Source organism: Alligator mississippiensis, chromosome 3, assembly GCF_030867095.1.
Source record: "Alligator mississippiensis isolate rAllMis1 chromosome 3, rAllMis1, whole genome shotgun sequence".
Classification (NCBI taxonomy): Eukaryota; Metazoa; Chordata; order Crocodylia; family Alligatoridae; genus Alligator; species Alligator mississippiensis.
Genome location: NC_081826.1, coordinates 144,765,791 through 144,785,325, shown reverse-complemented (window position 1 = coordinate 144,785,325; position 19,535 = coordinate 144,765,791). Strand labels below are relative to the sequence as shown.

The 19,535-nt window shown below is 42.3% G+C and overlaps 1 protein-coding gene across 2 annotated transcripts in view; it reads right to left on the bottom strand.

The window, feature by feature from the left end:
• GABBR2 (gamma-aminobutyric acid type B receptor subunit 2) overlaps nucleotides 1-19,535 on the bottom strand; it is a 977,761-nt gene that overhangs the window by 261,704 nt on the left and 696,522 nt on the right. For both annotated transcript variants that reach the window (XM_059724473.1, XM_006266752.3), the window contains exon 12: nucleotides 11,354-11,461. In XM_059724473.1, the coding sequence (XP_059580456.1) occupies nucleotides 11,354-11,461 (108 nt within the window). The remainder of the gene's footprint in view (nucleotides 1-11,353; nucleotides 11,462-19,535) is intronic.

Below are 19,535 nucleotides of genomic sequence, written 5' to 3'. Positions count from 1 at the left end.
ATTTAGAACCTGATTCTCCATAGTAATGGCCATACTATCACTTTATATGTTCAAAGCACTCCTTCCAGTTCACTTCAATTTTAGCTGTTGGTACTCAGCAGTTATATAAATCAGATATCTAGTTGGGAATGTAGAAACTAAACAGCAAACAATTGGCAACAGTATCTGAAAAGTTTGGTTTGAGTTATTTGCTTTGAATTACATGGGAGCCTTTTGGCAGAGGCAGGGGCTGAATCTAATTCTCCAGAGTAGCGTAAGACAATCTTTTCTTGACCTGCAATCCATTGCCCATTTCAATACACACTTTCCAGCTTCTGTTACAAATGAGACAAAAGTCCAACAGAAGAGAGTTTCCTTTACTGCATATTTCTGATTCATGTGCAGAGCAAACTCATGCTGTGGAATAAATGAAAAAGGTTCCTCTGCAAAAAACAAACAAACCAGTATATTGATATTTTTGCACAAAGGGAGTGGGAATGGCTGGGTGGGAGAGCAGGGGAAGGAAGGGCAGGCAAATTGAATTTTGCACGATCTTAATTCTGATATCTGCTTGACCTTGCAACTATTACAATGTTCTTTCAATATTTTTGTTGATTGTTTCCTAGGCATTTAAAAAGGAAACAAAAATAGAAATTCTATCATACTAACACTGACATGACTCATCACCAGGAACCTTTAGATCCACTACACTGACCTTTTCCAGTTGAGCCAGCTCAATAATTGATAGCAGTAATAGGTTGTTATCTTTGATGTGGACCAGAAGTAGGAGGGGACAAGGCATACATTTTGCATTGAATTTCACAGATATTTTCTGATAGAAATTTAAAAAAAATGGTGAAATTCAGGAGCCTTGTGTTCCTTCCTATGCTTTGGTGTTGCAGTGGGCAAGGACTCTTTTGTCCTAACCTCTCAATTTGTTCCATTTCTGTCTCTTCATCACCTCTGGCTTCACGCCTCAATCCAATTTTTTCTACTTGCCTAATTAGTCCTAATCTCTCACCCATGTCTTACTACTTGAATCTTGATCACTGCTGCTGCTACGAACCCTTGCCTCTGCCCACAACCAATCTCAGTCTGCTTGTTCTATCAGTCCCAGTACCCAACATCCAGAAACTCTTTTATATCTGTTCACACCACCCCAGAATATTTTAACACGAGCAAAAAACTTATTTTTCTGAAGCCCTGTTCCAGAAAGCTAACTGCTTTGGCTGAAATTTGGAGCGCAGGGACAGGGAGAGAGAATATCAGCCTGAAGCAGAGAAAGAGAAAGTAAAATTTCATTCCTGTTAACACTTGGCAATGTTACAAGCCATTTCATGACAGGTATCAGACAAGCTTATTATAGGCAATACTACCACCCCTGGGCACTTGTACACATGACAAAAACTGCCTGTTTTTGCAGTTTAATTGCATCACACTTTATGTGTATGGGGTTTTTAGTGATTTAAATGAGTTTCTTACATTGCAAACTAAACCACATCCACAAGAAGTCTAGTTTAAAGTGTAGCTACTTGTAATGTTGCAGCCTTTAATCTGACAGCTCGGCTCTGGTTGCAGGATAGGTGGGATGAAAGTGGAAGTGTGAGGGGCCTGATCCTTTTTTCTTTTTTTTTTTCCAAGGAGTCTGCCTGTCACTCCCTTGGCCAGGGGGCAAGCTGCTGATAGGTCAAGCAGCCCCTGAACCGTGCGGGGCCCTGGTCCTTCGCTGTGGTGGCGGCACCCCTTAGGGCTGCCCGACTGGTCTGCTAGCAGGCAGCAGGCTGCCCCAGCTCAGAGACACCTGATCCAACACTTCCCTGAGCGCACCCAGCACGCTGAGCACTGTCCCTACCACCTTATTCGGCTTCCAGCACATCCAGCTGCTCTCCTGCCACTTCTCCACACTGTCCTAGGGGCAAGGTGGCCCATTCCCAGGTGGTCACAGGTGGTGGGAAGGTGGCAGGGACAGTGTACAGGGTGCTGCTCCTCAAGCAGGCTCAGGGAAGAGTTTGGTCTGGTGGGTGCTGCCTCCAAGCTGGGGCAGCATCCGGCCTGCTAGCAGCCCACCTGGGTGGCCCCAGGTGGTGCTGCCACCACGGAGACAAGGACTGGGACTCCCTGCAGGTCAGAGGCCATTCAGCCCACTGGCAGCTTGCCCCACGGCTCTGGGAGAGGCAGGCAGGCTTCATGGAAAAAAAAGATCAGGCCCCTTGCCATAACAGTGATGGAAGCCCCTAAAATTGAAACTGTGGGATTTTAATCACTGAAAGGGTGAGTTTTTAATTGCAATTTAAGGGAGTAAATCCCCGTCATGTGTACAAGTTCCCCTTGTTTACAACAGCTACAGCAACAACAACAAAAAATCCTATTTGTTCCACAGGATCTCTGCCTCATCCATCTCACAATCTGAACAGTGAACGTCAATGAACGTGGCACAGGGCTGTAAGTGGTAAAAGACGCTCTCTTGTGTTTAAAGCACGGGACTGAAGCTCAGGATACCTGGTTTTTCTCTTTGATTCTACTACGGATCCCCCATGTATTGTTTGTTGAGATTATTGGTATTTTCAAGGGGGCCAAATTAAGTTTGCATTTAAAAGTTGCATCCTCCTCCCGGCCAAGCCTGATGGCTTCATAGAGCTAACAGTATCTGTGTGCTGTGGCCAACAGCATGCAAAGACACAATGTGACAAGCTTTATATTTGGCCACCATTGACTTCCTAGCCCAAGGAAGCAGGTACCTATTTCCATGGGGGCCAGCTAGAAAACAGCCTTTAGCACAAGCCTAAGGCAGAACTCAAACTCATGTCTCATGAGCTGAAGCATTTTGCGTTTTGGCTGTATAAATACACAGCCTTAACTTCCTTTAGACATTTTTAAATGTAGTATTTCCTTATTCTAAGTCCTTCTTGCATTCCTCACAGTATTACATACCACATCCATTTTATGTACATATATCGACACTACTTTTCCTTCTTTCTTATTTATACACACCCCACTCTACAATGAACAGAAAACCTTTCTTCTCTTCCCCCAAATGATTCTATTGATACGCACTAAAATTGGAATATATTATTACAGGTACAAATACTGGTTTCCTTCTCACAGCACCTTCATTAAGTGCTCTTAGGTAGAAGACAGAGGCACAGGTTCCCAATGGGAAGAGGGCTGAATTGGACTGAGAACAGGGATAGGGGGCATGGATACAACAGCAGGGGTAGGGGAGGGTGTACATGGTTTCTGAGAGTGAGGATGGCAGCAGCACTCTTACCCATGCTGGGATATCCACAGGTTCTTAAAGTCACAGCAGCTGAGGGCTGTTTTTGATTTCCCAGCATGGGAATGCTGCTAGGGCAGTCTCCTCAGGGTTGGGGCAATCTGATGGCCCTCCTGACTTGGCAGCTGGAGTAGATACCCCTCTTGCTCACCCCTAAGTATGCTGCTGCAACCCAGCATAGCATGTAAGAGAACGATGGCTCCTTGACAGGATTCATGAATTGTTAAGGAAGACACAGCACACTGTAGAAGGCTATCTTCAGGTGTACCATAATACATCAACACATGCTACAACCATCTAAAAAAAAAAAAAGAGAGAAATCCAGATACCTTCCCAAGCATTATACAACATATACAAAAAGACTACCAAAGATTTGCTACAACATCCATCCAACACAAAAAAAAAGAAATGGAACCAATGACTAGAGGGACAACTCTCCCAGTCACAAAAGAACTCTCAGAGAAACAACAACAATACCTGACAACATTCCAACCTCATACGTGATGAAATGGAAGGAACCAATCAACCCTCAAATATTATCAATCTCTTCACATACACATGTACCAAAGCTGAAAAATCTGTCCTCTCAAAAGGCCTTACTTTCTGCCAAAGACAAAATCCATCCAATCCATCAAAAACAAAAATATCCAATTACCTGTGTGTGCCTACTTTTCACAAGACCATCACTCCCTCTCCAATCTGTTGGTTCTAATCCTCAAAGGGAACTTACAAAACACCTTTCATAGACCAGCCTACAAACTTCACTTCATAAATCTACTGGATACGAAAAATCATGGACTTAATATAGACATTGGATTTATGACACAGTACAACCTGCCTGACATCTGACACTGATAAACTGCCTCAAGCTGACTAATTGCATTCATTCACACACTTCCCCCCTTCCCTCCCCACTCACCCCTGCATCTCTACACATTGTCTTCTAAACTTCCACTCATTTGCATTTTCACAGACTTCTTGTTTACTTCAGCTTCTTTTCCACCTTGGAGAACACAGAACAACTGCAGAGTTTCCCAATGCCTGAAGAGCCTGAAAGCTTACAAAGAACATTTTCCAACTATTTAGTTGGTCTAATAAAAGATATCACTTCTACTCAAAGATCCTTGTCTGCCACAATACATTGGACACAGAAAGAAGTAAGCAAACATATTCATGGTCGCAGCACAGATATTACTGCATTGAATATCTCAGATTCAGCTGTTACAAGGAAGCAGACACTGTGAACCAGAAGCAGGCATCACATCACCTTGGGAATGTGGTTTCTGTGATCACCACACTTGAGAGAAAGAAGGGAGGTGGTTGGGGACTCCCTCCTCAGATGGATGGAGGTACCTATGTGTTGTTTGGACCTGGAATCCCATGAGGTGTTCTGAATGCTTAGATCCTGAATTAAGAGTGTTATGGAGAGATTAGAAAAATTAGTCAAATTACCATCTATCTGATTTACCAGATTTGGCTCCCTTAAAATGTTACCTATTCCCCAGGTTGAAGAAAGACCTATTAGATGAGTTTCATTGATTGCAGTTGAGAAGTTTCTAGACATCCAGGACATGGTCTTCTACAACAGGGGTCAGCAACATTTTCTGGCACTGGGCTAGATGACCTAGTACAGGTCTGAGGGGGGCTTGCATTAGGTCCCAGCTTCCTCTGCCTTTACTTCCTGCAGCCTTTACTGAAGCATGGCATAGGCTGTCTCCCATGGCTGAATGCTACCAAAGCCATAGCTCTGTGGGATGGTTCCAAGGTCTCTGTAGGCTGGATCTGGCCTGCGGGTCATAGGTTGTCAACCCCTGTTCTACCATAGCAAAGCTGCAGCTCTACCAAGTGTACTGATACCTGGGGATGTCATGGGGACTATACTGAAAAATACATGGAACTAAATGAAAGCAGTGTCTTGTTTTATGCTAAGAATTTCCTGAACATTCCCATGAACAACAAAACAATATCTAAACAGATCAGAATTGCATAAGCCAAGTGTTCTGTAGACTGCAAAATCTTAAACAAGATTGTTCTCTTTGCTAATGCAGAATAACTTCCTCCAATATATTCTCTTCTTTGCTGCTTTATTCAGTCTACTTTTAAATGAATGAGGCCATAGGTTTGGGAGCTTTGTAGTCTATTTCCCATTGTAATAGATGTTACTTTTAAGAAATTTTCTTTACATTCTACCTACATCATCCATGACGGTAGTCAAGGTTCGATACATTTTACTGATGCATTTATGAAAAGATGGACCCTGGAATTTCTATACAAGAATAAACAATGTGATATTTCGATTATTTTATCATGGGCACATTTACATGTGCAATTAATGTAACTGAATATACTAATCCCAACATCACCATCTACACCTGCAGTCATTTTCTGTGCTTCTGCATACAACTTGTATCTAAAGGGACTATCTGGCAGCACAGTAAATTAGTCTACTGAGCCCTAATTTCTGTGCACGTGTAGATGATGACACTTTACTCCGCAGCAAGTCTACTGCACAGTAAAGCACATGTAGACACACCCTGTTTTATACATTTGAGTTTATGGATTCGTTCTGGCAGAGCTCATCAAATAATTAAAGCTTTTTAAACCTTGTTAAAGTTTTATTTTTTTTTCAGACAGTCATTATTGGTCAATTTAAGAACATTAGAGTTTCTTTTTGTTTGTTATAATGTGCACATCATTCATGAAAACTTTTTGCTTCATAATCATCACCTGTGAGCTAAACCTGACCAAATATGTTAGGTATTCTCTTTTCTGTCACTGCAATGATTCCTAAGAATGTTACTTTATTTTGAGGATAGGAGGAAACTAACATTCAAATATGATATGAAAGAGCCATGAAGGCCATTGCACTGTCCTTTCTGTAAAATATATAATACAAGAAAAAACTGTGTGTTTCTGAGTCATATTTCCTGTCTAAATAGAATATACTACAGTTAAACATTTCTTATAGACAACTAAAGTTGTCTTTCTTGCCAAAAAAACTATTCTTTTTAAAGCTGATACTTTATAAATTATTTTGGAACAGGACACTCAACTAAGAAAGGCAAAAGGAAATTAAAGTAAAAAAAATAGTGTGAATGCCCATCTTGCTGAATCAGAAGGAAGATAAATTGGATTTCATTCCACTAACAAACTGTTCTACTGTTTTCTACCTCTCTTGAGATGAAGCAGTTCACTGGGCAGCAGTTTGGTATCCTGAAGTCATATTCCCACATCTACTTCTGTTCTTCTGTAAACAGAACTCAAAATGTATAACTGCCAACTTAGAAGCAAGCCAGGCTAACCACTAGAAGTCAGGTTTTTTACTTTAAGTACTTTACTCTACAAATATTCCCAGTGAAGGTGATGGGACTAGTTGAGGAAAAGCACATGGGTGAAATTTAATTCACAGAAAATTGGCAAAGAATATTAAAGAGGAACAATTTCCTGGTCAAAAGTCACATGGCTTTCCAGAAAATGTGAAGAGAGTTCTTAATGAAAAATTCAGTAGATTGAATTGTTAGTTCCAGCTGACACCAGTTACATGATGTGTAGTGATGAAAATGACATAGTTCTCAATGGGCACAGCTACACAAGATGCTACTGCACACTGGCTACTGAGCATTTATTTAGTACTTGTACAATCAAGTATTAAATCAATGCACAGTAACTGGAGTTACTAAGCAGTAGTGCCAGCGAACGACTTTTTACTTGCGTTACTGCATAGCAGCCTAATAATATTGTGCAATAACGTAATAGCACTGTTGGTGCTGTGACGTGCTGCTGCGCAGTTAGTGTCTCATGTAGACATGCCCAATATGCATATAATATATAAATATAATACTGGGACTAATGGGTACAAACTAACTTTTACTCTCAGTTACGCTGACTGAAACTTGACTTAAATGGTTTAAAAGCACATGACTGAATTTGGAATTGGTCTAATGTAAAATATAATTTCCTGGAAGAAAAAAAATCTTAAAATAAATTAGCTTCATTCAGAAAGGTTTAGATTCTTGGAAAGGGGATCCTTGGACTCAGATGGCTCTCAGAGCCACTCTAATTAAAATATCCCCCACCCACTTCCAGAGCATGTGTATAAACACCCAAAGACATTAAAAGTTTCAGCCTTCGTTGCATCATGTCTTACTAGATTGTTCTCCCCATTCAATAAGGCAGTGGTTCTTAACCTTTTTTGTACCAGGACCCATATGTAAACACTGATAGCCAGTCCCAACCCAGTAAATAGTTTAAGTAGAAAACACATAAATATTATGGTCCAAAAATACTTATTACACACTCTAAGTTAAAGCAACACAACAGTCTTAATTTTAAAGACAGAAATGTGAGAAGTGGGGTACCCCAGGGCTCAGTCCTCGGGCCTGCACTGTTTAACATCTTCATCAGCGACTTGGACCAGGGGGTGGAAAGCACGCTGTCCAAGTCTGCTGATGACACTAAGATGTGGGGCGAGGTGGACACGCTTGAAGGGAGAGAGAGAGGCTGCAACTAGATTTAGAGAGACTACAAAAGTGGGCAGATGAGAATAGGATGGGGTTCAACGTAGATAAATGCAGGGTGCTGCATCTTGGAAGAAGAAATCCACAGCAAATGTACAGGCTGGGGAGTTCCCTTCTTGAAAGCACAGAGGCAGAACAGGATCTTGGAGTCATTATTGACTCCAAGATGAACATGAGGCACCAATGCCAGACCGCAGCCAGCAAGGCCAGCCATAACTTGTCATGCATCAAAGATGCATCTCAAGCTGGTCCAGAGAGGTGATACTCCCCCTCTATGTGACTTTGGTCAGGGGAGATCAGTTTTTTTACAGTTAGGGTGGCCAAAATCTGGAACCAGCTTCCCAGGGAGGTGGTCCTCGCCCCTACCTTGGGCAAATCAAGAGGAGGTTGGATGATCTCCTGTCTGGGGTCTTGTGAACCCAGCATTCATTCCTGCCTGTGGCAGAGGGTCAGGCTAGATGATCTCTTCAGGTCCTTCCTGACCCTAACTACTATGAAATCACCATCAACAGGAAAGCATTAACAGCAATATTAACATGTGGCCCTCCATTACTCCCAAGTGACATTCATCATTGTGCAATCTGCACAATGCAAATTGCTAGTGCCCCTCGCCCCTGACCCTACTGGTGCCCCTCAGTCCCAACCCACAGCCCCTCTACCTTCTCAATCCTGTTGGTGCCTCTCACTCCTAACCTGCTTTCAGGCCCCAACCCCTCAGTATGTGGGGCAAAGGGTGGGAGAATGGGGCAGAAGGAGGTTTGCAGTTACAGTGGGCATGGGGCTGCAGCCTGGTTAGACTGGCATGGGCAGGAACCATCCAAGTGGACAGGACTAGGAGTGGGGCATGAAGACCCATTGCTGCTCTTGCCACTACTGCCAGGACCCCCATGCCAGCCACGTTGCCAGCAGCATGTGGAGTAATTGATGGGAGGTGCACTGCCCTCACCTCAACCTACCTCCAGCCACTTGTATGCTGGGCCACAACTCTACCCCACCACCATGGCCTGCCCATTGCCACTCCCCTCAGGTTGCTCATACTGCCTGCCACCTCACCTTCCCTCCAGGGTACAGCCATGGCCTGAGGGGTGTGGTGGAGGTGGGAGGAGGTATGGGCAGTGTGGTGACCCCCCGAACCATTACTCTTCATGCAGTCACACCACCCTGCTCTGCCCTCCTGCTCTGGGTCCTGCCCACTGGGCTGTGGTGGTGGCTTCTGCCTGTACCAGTCCAGATAGACTGCAGTGCCATGGTGCACCTACCCCCCCAAGTGTCACCTGTGCCCCCCCGATGTGTCGTCTATGGCCCCCATACCATAGAGACTTACCTGTGGGGATTTGCGGGAGGTGCTCTTTATGATGCCTGGCTGCCACGTGCATATGCACATGAATGTGGCACCCCTGCCTAACTGCCCTCCTCCCGCTTCCCCCAGCCCCAAGCAGCCCCTTCAAGGAGAAACCTGGAGTTTCCCAGGTTTTTTTCCTTTAAAGGAGAAAATTCCTGATTTTCCACATTTTTCCATGATTGCTCACAACCCTTTCATAATTACTGCGACCAACTGGTTGAGAAACACTGCACAAAGGGACCAACATTTTCTGATCAACACATCAAAGAACTACTCAACACAGATCACAAAGACACTCTCATGAACCCAGAGGGACAGACTTCCATCTTCGGCTCCCTCTGTGCAAAAATGAAATTTCCGACCTATGGGGACTTTTTACCATCTTGTACCATCTACACTTTTCCCAGAGCCTGACGAAGGGACTTTGATTCCCAAAAGCTTGCAGAAAAGGACAATTTTCTTGCCATTTTCCAGTTGGTCTAATAAAAGGTATCATTTTGGAACCAAGAGTTCTAATTTTTTGTATGTCTTTTTGTCTCAGACCAACATGTCTACCAAGTACAGCCCTTAATTCTAACAGACTTGTATAATGCTCTTTTGTTTCTTTTTATGTCTTTTGCTAGCTGCATCTCACTTCATGCCTTGACCTTTCTGATTTTTCCCTTGTATGCCTGTGTGAAATGTTTATACTTACTTATCCCTAATAGTATGCCCAAGTTTTCAGTTTCTGTAGGATTGTTTTTTGAGTTTCAAATCTTTGGAAATTTCATTAAGTAGCCAGGTTGATTCCTGGGTGTACTTCCTATCCTTCATTCTCACAGGCGTAGCTTGCTCTTACACCTTTAATGTGGCCTCTTTCCATTTCTTCCTGTTTATTCCCCATGCTTTTCACATTGCAATCCTCTAGTAAAAATAATAAACTAATATTAAGATTTTCTAACTATTAAAAAGCTTGTTAAAGTGTGCATGCATAGGAAAATTAGAGAGATGTACATGTGTAGCTTCCAGCATAACTTTCCCCTTTCATCGGCTCTATTTGGTTCTTTATTCTTTGGAATTGTGTATGGTGGCTGTCTGATCTTAGCTCTATAGTAACCAATATTTTTTGTTGGACTTTTATTTTCATGCAAATTTTAATTCACAGTTTTCCAATAAAATTACTTCAGTTTAATGAAATTTCCTTCTATTGGATCTAAACATTTAATGGGAAGAAAAGTCATATTAGAAAAAGAACAATTTAGCACTGCTATATCTCATGGTATGCCTCTACTATTTTTTACCTTGCTGTTGTATACATTGGAAATATTTTGTCAATAAGATGGGTATGGTAGTGCCTTTTTAAAAACTAGATTCAGATTATTACAGTGGATCAGTTTTAACTGATTTTAATCAATGTCTTGGATTTTTCAATGAAAATTAAAAAAACCAGAATTCTAAAAGAATAGTTTTGTTGTTCCCCCAGCCCTACCTACACACTAGGAGAAACTCTAGTTTGCAGTACTTATATATTCCAGTTGGAGTTTTGCTCGGGGTCTCTGCCATTTTATATCAGCTAAGGATATGCCCTGTGGAGTTTATTGATGCTGGGACTTAGTATACCACAGAATATACATGAGAGAAGAGCAGGGTTTCTTCAGTCTTTTCATTCAAGGAACTACTAATGAAAGGTAGTTAGCCATGTTGGTCCAACAGAAGGCCAGGTGGATGATACCTTGAAGAGTCTGAGTTAGCCTCGAAGGCCAGGTACAGACATTACACATAAACTGGTCAGAAATTGATCTATACCTGTAACAGAACAGACCAGTCTAAAAATGGTAGAACCCAGTCTAAGATAGACCTGGTTTGATGTGCACTCAAATCTAATTGATTTAGGTTAGACCAGTGAGTCAAACTTCTGTACCAGATCTAAGATGCAACTCTGTCCAATTCATTCTATGAACTCTAAGCATACAACACCCTCTCTTAAACAAACCTTTCCTCCCAAATTCCATTGCTTGATTGTCAAAATAATTGATTCCCTGAATACCAAAATAATTTTGCAGAACAGTTTGAGAATCACTGTGATAGATGCTATTAAAAAAAGAAATGAAAATGTTTATGTTTTCTGTATATTTCAATATGACCTACTTTAGAAAATGTAGATATTACAGCTTTGATGGAAATATGGATATCCAGGATGTTTAATATCCCTTTCTGGTGACAATTTTATTATGTCAATAAGAGAAATAGCTATTTCCTTACCTTTTTCTTCATTTTTACATTTTTGAAAATTGCATGAACACGCCATGTTTTTGCAAACATTGCTCCAAATGCAGTTGTGTAGCCTACTGTGAGAATCCATGTTCGGACCTAAAAGAAAAGAAAAGAAAAGAAAAGATACAACCATTTACAGATAATCTGAATGTGTTAATTTGTCTAAATAGTTTGAGTATCTATTGTTTCTGGAAGTTGTCATAAAAGGTAAAACAACTTCACAATATTCTCTGAAAATTGCAAAGCTATCTCTGCTCTACAGTCACAGATGGAACATTTTCATTCTTGTGATTTTTGTGAAAAATTATTGAAATATTTTTAATTTTCAAAATGTGTAATTTCTCTGCATTTCTCTACTATTTTTCCCTGCTAAGTGCAGTAAGATCAATGCTGAATTGAAACTACTGGAATGAATAATGAAGCCACACCTCCCATTTCTGTTTACTTCTATTTTAATAATAATTATGCTAAGTATTTGCTTTTTTCACTCTAACTTTTTAATTTCTCCAGTTTTAGAAAAAGTGGCAAATGGAATAATGTTACTGTAACTTTGCCAGTTTGTCCATGGGAGAAACAGACAACTGGGCCATCAAAGGCTGTATTTTTAGTAGAGCTAAGGAGTGAGTCAAAGGTACAATAAGTTAGCACGATGACAGAGGGCATGCCTATACATTCATTAATGCACAGTGCCCACTGCGCATTAAAATTTAATACTTGCAAAAGAAAGTACTAAATAAATGTGCAGTAATTGCATGTTTTTTCATGATGGTTAATGTGCAGTAGACTAATACTATTGCACATTAGTCTAATAGCATGGTTTTTGCCGTGATGTTGCAAAGTGCAGTCCGTCAGTATACTGTGCATTAAGCATCTCATGTAGATACACACAGACATGGCAAAACTAATGTCAAAAGAGTCTACAGATAATTAGTGTGTGCTTACATAGTGAGGGAGAGAGCTAGTGGAGGGATGCAAAGAGACATATGTTTACAGTGGCAAGCTAGGAAGAGAATCCTAACAGCCATATTTTGAACATACTTGAGAAAGACAATGTGGATGGTTTCAAGACCTGATAGAATGCAATTACAGTTGCTGAAGTCTGAAACAATGACAATCTGAAAAAAAGCCCAGGCATTACAGAAAACAGAAAAGGTAGAAGCTTAATGAGATTGTGTAGGTAGCAGTGGGAAGGCAAGGTCTGAGAGACAGAGAGAGAGCTGTATAAAAAAAAACAAAACAGAATGTGGCTCTAAGTGACAAGGAAGATGGTGGTCTTAAAAGGCTGATGGAAATTTGAGGGAAGAGGAATGCCTTGGGGCAAGTCTAAAAACTCAGGTTATGGGTAAGGCTGGTAAGGTTGATTGGGAATCACCTGACAAAACAGTTCTATGTAGAACATTAATATGTTTGGCAACAAAGGGGGAGAGGGAATGAGACAGTATTTTGGAGGGTCATGTGGGTTTAAGGACAGATCTTGTGATGATCTGTCCCTCAGAAACTTTGCAGATGACACCAATCTGGGAAGAATAGTAGATATGCTGGAGAGTAGGATTCAGAGAGACCTCAACAAATTGGAGGACTGGATCAAAAGAAATCGCATGAGGTTCAATAAGGACAAGTGCAAAGTTCTGCTTTGGGACAATTAGGGACGGAAGTTACAGATAAACCGGTTTAAGTGATTAGAAACTGGTTTAAAACCTGTAACAGAACAGAAGTTCAGTGCACATAAACCGGTTTCAAAATGGTCAAAACTGGTTTTGAATGTAGTATCAGACTTACCTAATTTTGGTCAAACTAATTTATGGAACTTTTGTCCCAGACCCCTTCCTGGTTCAAGTTAAATCACAGTCCCCCAGCATCCCAGCATGCTTTGTAGCCCTGGACTTGAGCAGAGCAGGGTTGCTCCCCCTCACCCCCATCCCTAGCTGGAGCAGTAGTGGCTGGCTGACAAGGGGGTGGGGGTGGGAAACCTGGCTGGCACAACCTGATCTGCCTGGTTGGGGTGTAGCAGCCCCTGCCAGACTTTTCTCCACTGGAGTAGAGGGGGTGAGGGGCATGGCCCAGTGAGATCAGGGGTCGGGAGGGGGTTTGAACTCCCCTGTATCCCCTCTCTCCCACAGGCACAGAGACCCCAGGCAGGGTCTACCTGGCTTTCCACCTCACTGGCCGCTCACATGGTGGGGAGTGTGACCAGTGCTGCCCAGGGAAGAGTTTCAGGCTGCTGTCTAGACTGGCTCTGGCCATGCCACCTGCTGCATGAGTGGCCAGCAGCAGGGAAAGCCAGGCAGACTCCTGGTGGGGTCCCTGTGCCTGTGGGAGAGAGGGAATTTAATCCCTCTTCCTCCCCTCCACCTTCACCTGAGGTGCTGTCCTGGCCAGTGTCTGGCCATGGCCATGCCCCCCCCCCCACAAGTCAGCTTCCTTCCAGCCTTATGGCTGCTGCTGAAGAGAAGGGAGGGCTCACTTTAGTGTCCCCAGCTTCTAGCCTGAGCCACTGCAGGCATGTGGGTGCATTTCCAGAATAAAAAATGAATGGCTATTCATTTGCAAATTGGTCCAATCTATGCAGGTTAGACTAACCTGAAAATTTGAATTAATTCAGGCATGGGCTTTTTGAATGTCTGTACTTAGTCATTAGGCTCAATAAGGACAAGTGCAAAGTCCTGCACTTAGGATGGGACAATCCCAAGCACCAGGACATACTGGGGACTGACTGGCTAAGAAGCAGCTCTGCAGAAAAGGTCCTGGAGGTTACAGTGGACAATAAGCTGAATACAAGACAACAGTATGCCTTTGTTGCAAAGAAGGCTTGTGGCATACTGGGCAGCAGTAGTAGGAGTGTTGCCAGGAGATCAAGGGAAGTGATTCTTCCCCTCTATTCAGCACTGGTGAGGCCACATCTGGAGTCCTGTGTCCAGTTTTGGGCCCTTCTCTCCAGAAAGGATGTGGAGAAATTAGAGAGAGTCCAGAGCAGGGCAGCAAAATGTGTTTGAGATCTGGGGCACATGACTTCTTAGGAAAGGCAGAGGGAACTGGGCTTATCAAGTCTGGAGAAGATAAGACTGAGGAGGGGATTTAATAGCAGCCTTCAATTACCTGAAGGGTAGTTCCAAAGAGGATGGAGCTAGACTGTTCTTATTGGTGGCAGATAACAGAACAAGGAGCAATGGTCTCAAGTTTCAGTAAGGGAAGTTTAGATATTAGGAAAAACTTCTTCAGGAGGAGGGTAGAAACGTACTAGAATAGGTTACCCAGAGAGGTTGTGGAATCTTCATCCTTAGAGGTTTTTAAGGTACAGCTAGACAAAGCCTTGGCCGGGATGATCTAGTTGGGGACAGTTCTGCTTCAAGCAGAGGGTTGGACTAGATGACCTCCTGAGGTCTCTTCCAGCCCTAATATTCTATGATCCTATGATGGAGACTACTAGAGCATAATTGGATAGAGGAAGAGAGAAGTTGACAAGAAGATAAAGGAGGCTCAGGACTGTAAACAAGTGGCACCTGCCTTTGAATTATTTATAAGCATCTTACAGGTTTGTAAGATGGATATATATCCAAGGACATGCTATACAGGGAACTATTAGAGGGAATAAGAACAACAGGACACCCCAAGCTTTGCTATAAAGACACATGCAAGCGAGATATGAAGGCATTTGGAATTGATCCTGGCCAATGGGAAACCTTGGCAAGTGGTCAAAACAAGTGATGTCATCATCTCCAGCAGGGCATTAAAATCCATGAGGAATTGACTCCAAGAGCTTGAAGAGAAAAGAGTCCATAGGAAGCAAGTAGCTTCATAACCACCCAACTGTGACACATATATTTGCAACCACTGCCACAGATCATGTAAATCTCAGATTGAACTATTCAGTCACATGAGACACTGCAAACTATCTATACCATAAGCCGCACTATCCACTGTCTCTCTCAGACAGAAGGATGCCATTGTTGTTGTTGTTGTTGTTATTACAGGTTTGCACTGACATGGCAGACAGATAAACATTAGGACATCATAAAATTCAAAGGCAAATGAAGGCCTCTCAGTATTTGCTTCTTGGTCATTTTAATTTCTTTCCATCCCTATGTCCAAATTAAGGACATCCCTTCCACAACTGGGAAGAAAGGATGTGATTGTTAATTTGAACATATATTTAGGTAGATAAAATTATCTAAGAAACCTGGGTACTTCCTGTAAGGTTAGCCACATATGACCAAAAAGATAATTAAAGAGATTAGGTGAATGTATCGAGGGTAGAAATAACTAGAGAAAGGTTTTTAGGATGGCAAGATATAATTTTAGACTAAAAAAAAGTGAATACTTTAATTGTTTATGAGTCAGTATACATCACGGGTAGTAGCTCTGCAATGAGCTTCAAAAGGTAGAGGAAAAATAGGCCATTTCTGAGCACTTTTGAAAAACTGCTTTATACCATTATTTTCATGTCAAGTAATGTGGATTTTTTTTTTAACTTTACCTCCAATAAACTTTCCCCCCAAATTATATGAAAACTGCATTTAGTGTTATATTTTTTTTGGTTTTAATAAATATTCAGTCATTTTGTGTACTGTTCAGTGAGTTTTTGGCAAAGACATGATGCATTCCTCTTTCTAATACGGCTCTGTTTTGTCCTCACTGAAACAGCAGTTGCCTGTTGGGGATACTAATAAATTCAATTATGCTCATATCATAGTTTTAACTGGATATTCAGATAAATGTTATTTCTATCACGTTCAGTTAAAAAAGGCTTAAGTACTTGCGATTTGGATTTTGCAGATTATAACAACACAAAGTATTGGCTGTAATGGAAAACATGCTGCTTAAAATATTAGGATATTTTCATATAATAAGATCTGTTTAGCCAAACATAGACAGATGATTTAAAAATGGAAATGGGCTTTAATTAAGAAGAAACAACTGCATTTTTCTAACGTCCTCCATGAAGACATCCAGCAAAATCAAGTATATACTTTTACACTGAAAGTCAATGAACTACAGCTCTGTTGCAATCACTTAATCTATCAACTGAATTTTAAACAAGTTATTTTCATAGTTTACAGGAGATATAGGCCCAAAGTCAACCCTTAAATGTATTTGGGCTTTTAGCTCCCATTTGTCTGTATTGAAGCTGATAAGAAAGAATGCTTATTGAAGTAGTGACTTCACCTAACTCTTCCACATTTCAGATGAGATCCCTAAAACTAAGGCTATTGTCAGCCATTTTATGTCTCCGGTGTCTAAAATGTAGGGAGGGATAGATCAGGTTGCCAGTGCATGCTTTGCACTCTCTGCTCTGCTATGCAACCCACTGCTAATAAGCACTCTCCTTTGCGCTTTGTCTCCACTCTCCTGCAGTGACCCTACGATCTCCTGCTGCTGAAACCGTAAGACAGGAGGCCCCCCATTCTGACCCTTTCTGTGTGTCTCTTGGTTCTGGTGTGGGCCACACAGGAGGGCAGTCATTGACAGCCTGCTCCACTCTCCCAATGTCCTGGGGGATGGGAGGGAGAAATGGAGGGAGAACAGAGCAATGTGGCATGCTATGGAGGACTGAGCCATCCCCTGTCCTGCTTTGTAGAGTGTGAACATGGAATAGGAACCTTTTCATTTTGAAGCTCTTTTAAATAGTAGGTGTTTCCTACAGTATTATTCTGGGAGAGCCTCCACCATTTCTGGAGCTCTTCAGAGGGTCTGTACATCTGTCTGATCATCTTTTGAAGTGCTTCAAAGGCATTTCAAATGTTATGTCTGTTCACACCCTGTGAGACTCCTCTTAAGCTAAAATAGATGTCCCTGAATGAAATGAATCAGCTGTGCTGCAATGTGTTGCAATATAGCTGATCTACCTCACTGGGTGAAACACATGTTGCCCCTTGTCCTGCTCTTGATGGTGAAGGACAGACGACTATGTGAATTCCCCACTTTCCCCATGCAGCCAGACCTGGGGCACAGGTCTGACTGACTGGGGAAAGTGAAGAGGCACTCTGAAATCACTGATGGTGCCTCTCTGTCAGCAGGGAAAGCCAGGACGTGCCCCGGGTGCTTGCCCCCAGAGCACCAACCTGGGCTGGCAAGAGAGTGCAAGCAGTTCAGGCTGCTTGTACTCTCCCACCACAGAGGTGATAGACATCCACTGCAATAAAGCAGCAAAGTCTATTACCATCTTCTGTTGCACCACTGACTTTGCTTTCATGTGGCACAACAAAGGGTAGTGATAGCTATTTGCTCAGCATTTGTGCTCTCATAAAGAATTTATGGTAGCACAAATGAGACATCAGGTAACATCTGTTTCCACCCTTAAAGTGGTGGTACTAGTATGGTAGGTACTAGTATGGTTGTTATGCACTTTCCTGGCAGATAAGATCAGAGGGTGTGTTCCCACGAGTTCCCCCAGGAACAAACAACACAATATCTGCCACTGCTGCTTGTCACTGAGAAATGCTTGTGCATGCATGCTTTGGAGTGAGGCACTTTGCCTCAGGTGGGGTAGTGAAGGCTGGGGCCTGTACCTGGGTGGGCCACAGCAGCATTACCAGGAGTCCTGATGGCCTCTGGGGGCTGCAGCCATGGCAATCCAGCAGCATAAAGCCTGGCCAACAGCCAGAGTGTGGATGTGGCCAGCCAGGCTCTGGTTTCCAGCGGTGCAAGCTGCCACCACATGCACCACCCTGCTTTTTTTGACACTGGGATCAAACACCCCCACCTCCTTCCCCCTGCAAATTAGCAGTGTGGGGAACTCCTGCATGTGCAGTGTGTGCAGTGCCACAGTCGAGTGTGTGGCACCACATACCTTATGTCTACGTTTGTCTGGACACGCCCGAGTTCAAATTTCTGTTCAAATCAGGTGAAAATGGGATTTGAAAACTGATTTCTAGGGATGGATCTAGGAATATGTGTTTGCACCCCTCTTCAATTATTCCTCCTCTCCAATCATTGATGGGAGCTGAGGGCCCAATTTAACCTGCCTTGCCCCAATTTGCAAGCGGGGGGGGGGAAATGAAACTCAAAGAATACAGTATCTGCAAAAGTTCTTGGTTGCTTATGTTATTAAATGAGATATTCAGGATAACTGAATAAGACTCAAGAGGTTTCTGTTTTCTGTTACCCAACAACAACTTTTAAGTGTCATAAAAATAGTCTCTGAAATGCAGTATTTCAGGTGCCACACTGTTACCCTGCCCTGCCTTCTGCCTGACTTTAGACTAGCTCAGCTAACTATCTTCCTCTTCCCCCAAGATGTTGAAATGGCTGAGGGAAAACGTCTGGAAGGAAGATTCATGTCTGCAGGCCTTTTGCCCTTTGGGTCTATTGAAAATCCCACCTGCAGTGACTGAAGTTGAAGGAAATGATATAGAAAATATGAAACACTTGAAGAAATTTGAAAGGCCAAGGAAATATCTGAAAAGCATAACAGAAAAATGAAAAAGGAAAAACATCAAATACAATAAAAGTGACAGAATGTTGTGGTCTTCTGTCCCAATTATTTTGAGCGTGGCACAGATTGTTGAGGAGGTTGTGCTGATTGAAAAAAATGTAACCTTGGCAAACATGATGCTGATGTTTTATTTTTTTGTTGGGCTCACTTCCTCAAATTCTAAGAGTCTATAAAGATTCCTTTGTGCCAGAGCACATGGCAACAACAACACAAAGAGAAACCTGTAAATTATGTATTAGATATTATCATGTAAAATAGAACACTCATTCAATTTCCTTTGACTGTGGTATTCAATTTGAATAACCCCCCGCCCTGCCTAATAAGAAGCCAAGTGGTTATCTACCAGCCTTTGTAACTGTTGAGCTGATTCTATCTAATGCAGAGCCAGATTGTCAAAATTATCAACACGCATAATTGACAACAATAATATTTTCTAAGTGCCACGCACTTGAAAATATGACCTTGTTTTAAGGTACATTTTAAGATAGCTCCATCTATATTGCCTACCACTCTCTATGTTATCTACGGGCCCCTCTAGAGGGATGCAGGTAAAAACACCATGAGATCTTATGTATGATCCTCACAATCACACTTCTTGCCATGCCACAGGTGCATGGCAGGAGGCACAATTGTGGGATTGCAAATCAGATCCTATCATGCCTTACTGCTGGTGCCTGGGATCACAATCCTGGGCTCTCCCTACACCAGCAAGTAGCAAGCTTCCTCAGCTGACAGGGC